The 12141-nt window shown below is 34.9% G+C and overlaps 1 protein-coding gene across 2 annotated transcripts in view; it reads left to right on the forward strand.

The window, feature by feature from the left end:
• GRIK2 (glutamate ionotropic receptor kainate type subunit 2) overlaps positions 1 to 12141 on the forward strand; it is a 651919-nt gene that overhangs the window by 402915 nt on the left and 236863 nt on the right. For both annotated transcript variants that reach the window (XM_042939447.1, XM_042939448.1), the window contains exon 10: positions 5423 to 5536. In XM_042939447.1, coding sequence (XP_042795381.1) covers positions 5423 to 5536 — 114 coding nt within the window. The remainder of the gene's footprint in view (positions 1 to 5422; positions 5537 to 12141) is intronic.

The following is a 12141-nucleotide window of genomic DNA, read 5'->3' on the forward strand; positions in this document are numbered from 1 at the left end:
TTCACCCATTTTGCCACCCCATTCCCACCCCTCATTCTCTCTGGCAACCATCACTTTGTTCTCTATGTTTATGTCTGATTCTCCTTTTGGTTTCTGTATTCATTTGTTTCGTTTTTAAGATTCCACATGTGAGTGAAATCATATGGTATTTGTCTTTCTCAGTCTGACTTATTTCACTTAGCATAATACTCTCTAGGTTCATCCATGTTGTCGCAAATGACAAGGTATCTTTTTTCATTGCTGCGTAATATGAGGTATATATGTATATATACATATATACATATATACATATATACACATATATATATATACGTATATGCCTCCACTTCCTTATCCTTTCATCTACTGTTGAACACTTAGGTTGTTTCCATATCTTGGCTATTGTAAATAATGCTGCAATAAACATAGGGGCCCATATCTTTTTGAATTAGTGTTTTCATTTTCTTGCGGTAAATACCAAGTAGTAGAATTCTTGCATCATATGGTATTTCTATTTTTTAATTTTTGAGGAACCTGCATACTGTTTTTCACAGTGGCTGACCAATTTACATTCCCCCCAACAGTGCACACGAGTTCCAGTTTTCTCCACATCCTTGCCAACACCTGTTATTCTTATCTTTTTGATTTTAGCCATTCTGACAGGTGTAAGGTGATATCTCATTGTGGCTTTGATTTGCATTTCCTTGATAATTAGTGATGTTGAGCAACTTTTCATGTGTTTGTTGGCCGTCTGTATGTCTTCTTTGGAGAAATGGCTCTTCAAGTCCTTTGCCCATTTTTTAATTGGGTTGTTGTGGGTTTTTCATTGGTTTGTTTATTTTGATTTTGGTGTTGGGTTGTGTAAATTTCTTTATTTTATATATTAACCCCTTATTGGATATAATCTTTGCAAATATCTTCTCCCATTTAATAGGTTTATTTTTTGTTTTGCTGATGATTTTCTTCACTGTACAAAAACTTTTTATTTTGATGTAGTATCAATTGTTTTTTTTGTTTGTTTGTTCATTTATTTATTTATCTATTTCTTTATTTCTTTATTTCTTTATTTTTATTTTGTGTTCCTTGCCTTAGGAGACATATCTAGAAAAATGTTATGTCAGCTGATGTCTAGAGAAATTGCTGCCTGTGTTCTCTTCCAGGATTTTTTATGGTTTCAGGTCTCACGTTTAGGTCTTTAATCCAATTTTAGTTTATTTTTGTGTACAGTGATAGAAAGTAGTTCAGTTTCATGCCTTTGCATGTAGCTGTCCAATTTTCCCAGCACCATTTATTAAAGAGACTGTCTTTTCTCCATTGTGTGTTCTTGCCTTCTTTGTCATAGATTAATTGACCATATAAGCATGGGTTTATTTCTGGGCTCCTCTATTGTATTCCATTGATCTATGTGTCTGTTTTTGTGTTATGTCGTATAGTTTTCAATGTACAGATATTTCACCTCCTTGGTTAAATTTATTCCTGGTTGTTTTATTCTTTTTGGTGCAAGTGTAACTGAGATTTTTAAAAATATTTCTTTCTGGTAGTTTGTTATTAGTGTATAGAAACATAACAGATTTTTGTATATTGACTTTTGTATCCTGAAACTTTACTAAACTTGTTTATTAGTTTAATAGTTTTTGGTGGAGTCTTCAGAGTTTTCTGTATATAATATCATGTCATTTGCAAATAGAGTTTTACTTCTTCCTTTCCAATTCAGATAATTTTTTTTCTTGTCTAATTGCCATTATGAGGACTTCCAGTACTGTGTTGAATAAAAGTGGCAAGAGTGGGCATCCTTGTTTTGTTCCTGATCTTAGAGGAAAGGCTTTTAGCTTTTCAGCATTTAGTACAGTGTTAGCTGTAGGTTTGTCAAATATGGCCTTGATTGTAGTGAGATACATTCCCTTTGCACCACTTTGTTGAGAGTTTTTTCACTCTACTTAAAACAACTCTGTGAGGTTAAGAGTACTTAGATATTTTTATTTGATTTTGGAGCTGAAAAAAGTACTTTAAAGACTTGATTAAATAATATAATGAAAAAATTGTGTTCAGAAAATAGATTAAAACAGAAAAAGATCGTCTTGAGTTAGCCATGTTTCTTGTGATTAAAACAAAATAAACCAAAACTCACTGGTGACAATTCCCTCAAGCAATAGAAAGTTTTGAATTAGACATTCCCCATATACTTAAAATCTGGGGATCTTGCAATTTTTTTGATTTAAAATTTATGCCACTGAAATTTTTGAAACCTTATAATAATCTGTTCAGAAAACTTGATTTGTAGAAGGGAATACCTAATATTTATGATTATAGGAAATTATGGATTCATATACTATGAACCAGAACCCCTCCATCCAGAGACAGAGAATGAAACAAGATAAATATATTTAGATGAGTGGACATATGGCTAAATTATATTTTTGGAAGTAATCATAGAGGATGATGGTAAGCAAAATTGGGAATATTTGTATTAGTGATTTGGGTAGAAGGTTGAAAAACTTAATAGTTTTAAGGATGTCATTAGGCAGATGACAGTGGGAAAATGATGTTTGCCAATGCTTTGGCTGGTAGAATTGCACATCTGAAAAATCTAGCTATGTAGCCAATAGTGAAAAAAAAAAAAAAAAGGGAAAGAAAATCTAAGAGGACAAATGTGTAATAGGTATTAATTATAGACCAGGGGCAGAAAAATGCCAGTCACTGCAAAATCCGATCTGCAGATGTGTCTTATTTAGCCAATGGAGTTTGTTTGTTTGTTTATTTATTTATTTATTTATTTATTTATTTATTTATTTATGATGTTGAATTTGAAGCAATTTAAGCAGGTCAGCAAGCATTCTAGGTTTTACATTATCCTCTCTTTCCCCACCCAGTTCCCTAGTAAGGCCTCTATTAGCTGTAGTGATGCCTTACTGGGACCTAAAAGAATCACCTACTCTGGAAGCATGCAGCCTCAAAGCACAGCTGTCAGAAGAGCAGGGTCTGGACTGTGACTGTTACGTGCTATTCTGCCTTGAAATTTTGTGAAATTTAGAAGTTGCATACCTTTGCCTGGAAACTCTTACTACTGGCTTATGTCCTTTTTCTTCACACATGGATGTTACTGTCTGGCCCCTGAAGGCTTTACATTATTGACCCTAAATTACAATTTGACCGTCTTTATGGCATCATGGTAGTCATAGTCTAAAGTAATTTAATTGACCAGTAGATAATATACTTTGGAGAGAATGCTGATATCAGTATTTTTTTCTTACTGTATTATTTGACTTTGTCCTATATTGACCCAGACATTGGGAACGTGTAGTTTTTAATGGTAAGAGGAAAATTAACTCAATGTAAGAAAATATGGCAAGAAAAATTTTTTTAGATATCATTAAAAAATTATGTTGAGGGGTGCCTGGGTGGCTCAGTCGGTTAAGACTCCAACTTCAGCTCAGGTCATAATCTCACGGTCCGTGGGTTCGAGCCCCGCATCAGGCTCTGTGCTGACAGCTCAGAGCCTGGAGCCTGTTTCAGATTCTGTGTCTCCCTCTTTCTCTGACCCTCCCTTGTTCATGCTCTCTCTCTCTCTGTCTCAAAAATAAATAAACGTTAAAAAAATTAAAAAAAAATTATGTTGAATCCCTTGTATAGTTAATGTGTTTTTGAAAAAAAATATATACTTGGGGGAATGCCTAGGTGACTCAGTTGGTTAAGTGTCCAGCTCTTGATTTCAGCTCAGGACATGATCTCATAGTTCATAGGACTGAGCCCCACACTGGGATCTGTGCTGACAGTGTGGTGCCTATTTAGGATCCTCTCTCTCCCTCTCTTTGTGCCCTCCCCCCAAAAATAAATAAATAAAATAAAATCCTTTTAAAAAAGAAAAATTATATTTGGGTTCGCACTTAAATACAACTTTTAGAATGGCTTACCTATTCTTCTTATGAAGGACAGAAATTAGTAATATTTCTATTTTTGTGCTTCTCCAATTAAAGGGAAAAAGACATCTTAATAGGTTACTGAGAAAGGTATGCAAATGAAAAAAGAGAGAAAAAAGTAAATGCAATGAAACATAGAAATATAAAAAAGATTATAATAATCAAGTTGAATAAGGTTGTGCTAATTAGACTTTTTTTTAACATATTTAGGTAGACCAGGGTAAATATTACCTGCTAAATCAGTGTCACTTTTAAAATTATTTAATTTATATATAAAGTTTTATTTTATTTTATTTATGTATTTTTAAAAGTTTATTTATTTGAGAGAGAGAGAGAGAGAGAGAGAGAGTGCACACATGAAAGCTGGGGAGGGGCACAGAGAGAAAGAGAGAGAGGATCCCAAGCAGGCTCCATACTGAAAGCAGAGCAGGGATCTATCTCAGGATGCTGTGCAATCATGACTTGAGCCAAAATCAAGAGTCAGATGCTTAACTGACTGAGCTACTCAGGTGCCTACACAGCTTTGTTTTAAAGATAAATTGATAATTGATAGTTTTCCTCTCCTTTAAGTAGACACATTGGGTCATTGGTGAGAGGGATATGGAAAACAAATTTTACTATTGATGACTTCTAAGTTTGAGAGGGTGGAGAAAAGAACTACTGAATTAAATCTTCTTCCACTTTTGTTCTTCTTCAGTGCTGACCATTGTTATATGACAGGGCAATGGTGCAGGTTTACATAAACCACCCAATCTATGCATTCAGTGGCGTTCTGCACTGATACATGTCTCCCAGAGGTGTGCTGTATCATTCCATAGGTTGTGTTCAGGGGGTATAAAATTTCTGAACACTGAGAGTGTATGGCCTAATTATTAGAGAGTATCAGTTAAATTAAAGTACATATTAAATAGCATACAGATAGAAGTACTGGAATGGGTTTTTCAGATGAGATTGTGCTGTAATGTCTCTTTGGAGTATTTTGAATGCTGCAAAGGTGCATTTTTAAAAGCTCCAAAGGCAATTTTGGGTAAGATTTGCTGTATTGGGGGTCATGCAAAATACCAATCAATGCCACTTCCAAGCTTGCCTTTACCTGTTAATTTATCCTGGATTCCCAGGTTTTGCTCCTTTAGCTTTGTCTATATAACATGGCATGTTATCTTTGTAATGAGAGGATGAGATAGATCCATTACAGTAAAAGATATGCACTATTAATGAGTTTCTAGCCAGCTATCAAGGTATCATCAAATGTGGTTTATCTTGGTGAATGAAAGTTCGAATGGAAAATTAAGCTCCCATACTGACTGTAGAAGTGCAGTGGATCATTTTGTTCTTTAATGTCACACTTCACTGGACACACTTCACAGAGCAGTGAATCATGCTTAAAACAAGCAGCCTTTACTTTAGCGACAGCAGATAATGCAGCAGAGGTGAATAATAAGTGTTAGCAGTCTTAACTTTCTCTTACAGTGCTTTCTCCCAGGTGCCTGATGGACAATTTACAAAGTACATATGCTATTTTATAGATTGGAACTTGGGATCCCGCCAGTGGCCTGAATATGACAGAAAGTCAAAAAGGAAAGCCAGCCAACATCACAGATTCCTTATCCAATCGTTCTTTGATTGTTACCACCATTTTGGTAAGTATTTGTTTTCCCATTTTTTTTAGATAAATGTAGATAAACATGGAAGTGGATTAAAAATGGCATTATAATTTGAACAGTAAGGAACAGAATGTAATGTATTTTACAGTTATTTAGCAATTACTGTATAACAGATAAGTCAAGGTTAATTTAGCCAGTTTTTATTATGTTAGTCTTCAATGATGTAACTTGTATTAATGTTTGGGATATTTATATTGATTAATAATACAACTTTATATATTACTAGAATGTATTATATTTCTACAAAATGAGTTCCTATTGAATAATTTTCAGTGTTAAGATTTAAAATATGTATGGACATGCAGATGTATATGGTTATGTGAGGGGCTACATGTGAACTTTGCTTCTGCTTTCACCTCCTGAAAATATATTTTAGAGAGCCTGTAATTACTTTTTCAGGATTTTTCCTATTGTATTCCAACCTTGCTTTCAATTGTCTTCATCATGGAAAATCCATCTCCCTAATAAAATTAGGTGACAAGTGCTTTCTTAAACCAGAAACATTTTCACCAGCAACAGAATTAATACAGATGCGCTGGATATATTTACCCTCCCTATAATGATATATTTTAATCAGATCCTATAGTAATATTTACCTATGCCTACTATGTCATTTGAAATGGGAATTTTAATTTTAGAATAAACAAGGACCTCTTATATAAAATTAAGTCATTACTTTCTACCTACAGAATAAGCTTATCCATGCTAATTCTTGTGTCTTCCCAGGTAGTCGATAAGAATGTGAGATTAATGTTCAGAACAAACCACCATACACTTTTAGCATTTATGTAATTTCTATATTTGATTTATGGTGGAAAGCAAGCCAGGAGGAATTGATAATCTTGTTCTTTTATTAACAACAAGGGATGTCACATCTTTAGGCATGTCAGAATAAAATAGTTTGGGTTAAAGACTCTTGATTAATGAAGCAAAGGTGGTAATAAAGAAATGACACTGATGGAAGTTTATAAGTTTTTTTAATCACTCCCCTGCTAAGAACCTCAGTGAATACTGGGTCTCTATCCATCATATCTAAACTTCCTAAGTTCTCTTTATATCTCCCTCTCTTTTCAAAGGTAACTCTCATGCCCACCAACTCACTGGCCTTGTCCTTCAGTTGAAATGCTCTCACAAGACGCTAATGCATCTTTTTTCTGCCTGTATGTCCTGGATCTCATTACCTCCTGCTAGGACTATGGCAGTAACCATGAAATTATCCATTTGCTGACAGCCTTTTTCCCTTTGCAATGTACCCTACTCCCCATTGTAATGATCTGTCATTTTCCTTGCTTATAATGCTTTAGTGAATCCATATTGACCATTAAAAATTGCCTAAAATTTTGGGGCACCTGGGTGGCTCGGTCAGTGGGGCATCTGACTTCGGCTCAGGTCATGATCTCACAGCTTGTGAGTTCGAGCCCCACATCGGCTCTGGGCTGACAACTCGGAGCCTGGAGCCTGCTTCGGATACTGTGTCTCCCTCCCTCTCTCTGACCCTTCCCCGCTCACACTCTGTCTCTCTCTCTCTCAAAAGTAAATAAACATTAAAAAAAATTTTTTTAAACGTGCCTAAAATTTTGACCCTATGTTCAAGACGTCCTACAGTCTTGTTTTCTCCCACCTTTCCATCCTCATTTCCTATTATGCCCTTTCAGGAACCCTGTGTTTTAACTTACCTGGGGTAACCAGTTAACCTATTGCCATGATTGTGTTAGCCCTATTCTTTTGTCTGCAATATGTTGCTTGCCATTTCTGAGATTTGATAGTACTTGTCAGTACTTTATATTATTTAGGATTAATATTATACCATTCTTTACCTATTTCATGTGTGCAGTATTTCTCCAAACATCACTGAACACTTCTTTGAAGAATAGGATCTATGTCTCCTATTTTTACATCATATGTGTCTCTGCAATGCTCATAAAAAGTGTTATATAGGGGACATTTGTAGTCTTCAGCAGTTGGCACTTCTTTCTGTGTTCTCCTTGATCCACAAATTCCCAGATACGTCACTTATCTTACGGCTCCAAAACTGCTCACTTCTTTACATCTCCCTGTGAGAACCTATTCATCCTTCCAGACTCATCTCAAATGACAACCACTCCATGAAAATATCTGATCTCTCCATTAAGTTGTGTGTACGTTGTGGGGTGTGGAGGGATGTACACTTTATGTATCATAATACACTATAATGGCAATTATGCACTGTTTTTTTTAGAAAATTTGTATATCTGTGTTTCCACTTGAGATGAACATAAAGCCCATGATCAAATTTTACAGTTTTGATATCTCAATGTCAGAAAAAAAGTGTCCTAGGCATTGCAAGCACTCAAATATTTGTCAAATTAAATTAAGTAAACAGTATTTAATTAAATGGAAAATTAGAAGAAGTAAGCAACTTTTGAATGGTTATACTTAAATATTTTTCAACTGTGAAGATTATTGCAAACTGCTTGTCCCAACAAAGCAGGTCGATTAAGGTGATCCATATAATTTCTCAGTCTTAATTACTCATGGTTATTTTATAAGAAGTATTCAGACATTTTTCTCAAGCATAAACAATTTTGTGTCTATTGAAACAAGTGGCACTTAATCTTAGCTTTATATTGAAACCAGAAATGAAGCCTTTTAAAAAGTACTTGTACCCAGAACACATTTCGTACCTTTTAAAACAGTATCTCTGAGCTTTGGACTTGGGAAATCTTCATTTTTAAAAAACTTCCATAGGTAATTCTGATGTATAACAATGATTGAGAACAAACTGCTCAGATCATTACTCTGCATAACTAAGATGTAAGATCAACTATGAAACATACACTAACTTACATTAAAAAAAAATAGGTTATTGGGGCACCGGTGTGGCTCAGTTGGTTAAGCATCTGACTTCCGTCCAGGTCATGATTTCACAGCTCATGGATTCAGTTCTGAGTTGGGCTCTGTGCTGAGAACTCACAGCCTGGATCCTGCTTCAGATTCTGTGTCTTCTCTCTCTGTCCCTCCCTGCTTGCACTCTGTCTCTCACTCTCTCTTTCTTTCAAAAATAAATAAAAATTAAAAAATAGTTTATTTCTATTTTAGAGTATATCCCTCTATTGGTCTCTAAGTGATTCTGATATTTACTAAAAGGAAAGTCACTTTGTTTTTATATCACTTATTGAAAAAGTTCTTGTTCTGAATAATAATCTGATCATAAGATATCCACAATTGAGAAAAGAATATGTTTGAAGAGACTAGTTACCTTATTTAGTAAGCATTATGCTTGATAGAATTTACTGATAGTTTATATTTTATAAAGCGGTATGATCATTTGATTTATATTCGGTAATTTTGTCCTTTTCTGTCTTGGAAAAATCTAAGAGGAGTTTCTGGCTGAGTTGCGAATAATGGTATCTCCACAAAGAGAAGCTGTGGAGATACCAAAGAGAAGTTCACTTCTGCTTCTTGTTCAATATTCTTATTAAGATATGTGCCTTAAGAAAAAACAGTGAGGTATTCTAGGATTTGACATTTTCAGTGTGCTAATCATAATCGCTCCATTTCTCTTGCATTTATTTTTATTTCTTCCTTTATTTAATGAATATGTACTGAATGATGATTGTGCGAAAGCTTTGTTTGCTGGGCAAAACACATATGGTATTTGCCCTCAGGGAACTTAGAAAATGGTGAAGATTCATAGGGAAGTTTACACACATACACACACACACACACACACACACACACACATTACCTTCTGATTAAGATATAAGAAAAAGATAAGCAGAGTAATGCCTTTTACAGGATACTTCTGAGTTATCCTTGGAGCCAGGAGTGACAGGACAAGTCAGACAGGCCTCTCTGCAGAGAAATAGACAGCAGAGATCTGAAGTCTGAGAAGGAATTAGCAAGGTAGAGAAAAAGGAGTATTATTGGCAGAGGGAATAGCATATGCGAGGGCCCTAAAGCAGGAAAGATCTTGAAAAATTTGCAAAATGGAAAGACAACCATAATGGCTGGTGCTGGTGCCTTGGTGCCTTCGTCTGCTTCTCAGCTTTATAAAATATGACACAGTCCATTACCAAAAAAACAAAAAACGAAAAACAAAAAGCCAACAGACATTTATTGGATACCTGCTATGTGCTAGCCTCTGTTCAAAGCACTACCCATGTATTTACTCAGTTAATAGTCATAATAACCTTTTTTGATAGCATTATTGCTACTACTTTTACAATTAAGAAAGCTAATGTCTGGATTGCCTAAATAGCCTACTCATGGACACACAGCTAAAAAGTAGAGTAGTGGGGTTTTAACCAATCTGTTTAGGCAACTTGAGCAACCAATACTATGTAATGAAAACTCCATTGGCCAACTATGGAAAAGTCTAGCAACTATAGTTTATGGCCAAAACAACATCTTGATTGAGAGAGTTTTTCCCCTAAAGCAGTACTTCTTATCCAGAAATCGTATATATGCTAGAACACTGTTTTGCTATTATGGGTGTGCCCCAAATGGCTAGACATTCCCCACCATGGAGGCCAAGATTAGATTACACTTGGTTGGGTATCTTGGCCCTCCCATTTCTCTCCTCTTTTAATGTAGCACTCAGTTTTCTTTCAGCCTCTTTAAACCATAATTTGAGATTTTTCTGGGCAATCAAAATAGTGTTGGGGTTTATCTTATTTTTTTTCTCTTTAGAATTGAGATGGAGCATCTTGTTTATAAATATCTTTTACTCCCCTTGAACAGTATAACCTATGCCCAATACATTGTATGGGTGCAACATATAATTATATCATGGAATGATTCATTTTAGAAAGCCTTAAACATTTTTAAGTGTGTTTATTATTTTTTGTTTAATTTTGAATAAAGACTTATCCTATAATTTGGAAATTTATGTAACTCCACCTGCAAGACTGGACCTAAAGCTTCGGTCTACTCATACCCTCTTCTTAATATACCTTATATTACCTCTCTGGCCTTTGAATTTCAAGTTCAGTTGCTATTAAAATTCCCTTGCTTCTTCTGTTTTTTGTTATTAATGGAACTAAAAATTTAACCTTAGAATCATGTTTTCATTTATGAGGAGTTTATTTCATAGCAACTGTTAAAACATAAATTCTTAATTACCAAAATGAATAACAAAAATACTCATTTAGAACAAGACATAGAGTGCTCTTAGAGAATAGCGTGTCCTATATCTTCAATTTATAATCTGATCCTTTTGTCCTCACTGCTATGGATCCACTAGCTAGGAGCAGCATCAGGTGACTGAATATTTATTTAACTTCATTTATTTACCACTGAGTTCTTGGTTTTCAGTAGATTTTTTCAGGCCTGTGTAAAAACGTTGAGTGTTTCCCACTGTGCTACTCCTGTATAATAATTGATTTTTGTCCATCAAAAGATTACTAACACTTAAATGCCACTGTACATGTTTTTTCCCTTCATAGCTAGTAGCACTTCAACATGCAAATGACTATGAATTTGGTTACTTTAGAAAAATCACTTCTCTTAAGAAGGTTCTTTCTTCTTGGTTGCTCAATGAATTCAAAAAGTGTGTTTGCATCTGCAACTTAGTCTTATTTTTTTATTTTTTTTCCCTATATAACCTCCTGGAAGGTTATATAGTTCAGTATCCAGTTTACTTGCTTAGGCTTGTAAAGCTTTATTGTTACAGCCCACAGATACAGGAGGCTTATCTGGGAGCAAGCTTCCAAGGACAATGGGAAGGTTTCACAGTACAAAAGATGAAGTGACCGAATCATCCCCTAAATGGTGCTGCGGCTTCTGCCATAACATCAACAAAAGCAGATTTCTAGGGCTTCAAGTCTACCACTGCAATACATTTTCCCTCTGATTCTTCTCTTCCCATTGTCACAGATGGACTGTCAAGCACGTGGTTCTTCTTTATAAGCTGCTAGCATCCGGGCTTGGAAACCCAGGTACTGCAGCTTCACAAAGAAAAAGGTTTTCATTCTTAGCAACCCCTACACCATTTCTAAGCAGTTTGAAACATGTATTGTGGAGGTAATAAGATCAAAATAATTTGAGAAAGATATAGTAAATATACACACACAAGTACTACTTGAATGTTAACGTCTGAGATGAGAGTGCCTCATTAAAACTCAGACTCCTCTGACCCTACTCCTGCTACCTGCTTGTTGAAAAGCAACCAAACCTTTTCTTACCATGTTGTTTCTTCTCTTTCAGGGTGTCTGCTGGCACTACATTTCTCTTTCTTGCTCATGCTTTAATAGCTCAACGTATTTTACTTCAAATAACTATTAATATTCTCTTAAGCCTCCAGATTAACTAGATAAACATAAAACTATTGGTGGTGGCACCATACAGAAAGAAAGCTGTTTTAATGTGAAATTAGGCATAATTTTTAAAACCCTAGGATCTTAATTTTTAAGGGTTTTGGAAGTGACCAGAACCTCCATTTTTTAACCACGTAATTTCTCTCACACACATGTGCTTTCTTCATCCTTCTTTATTAAATCTGCTTTAAAAATGCCAACATAATAAAGATTAAGTATTTTTATTTTGTTGTGATATTGTTTTCCATCGCCAACATTATTTTCAGTATTGTGGTTTTTTTGAAG

This window comes from Panthera leo, chromosome B2 (assembly GCF_018350215.1).
Source record: "Panthera leo isolate Ple1 chromosome B2, P.leo_Ple1_pat1.1, whole genome shotgun sequence".
NCBI classification, from domain to species: Eukaryota; Metazoa; Chordata; class Mammalia; order Carnivora; family Felidae; genus Panthera; species Panthera leo.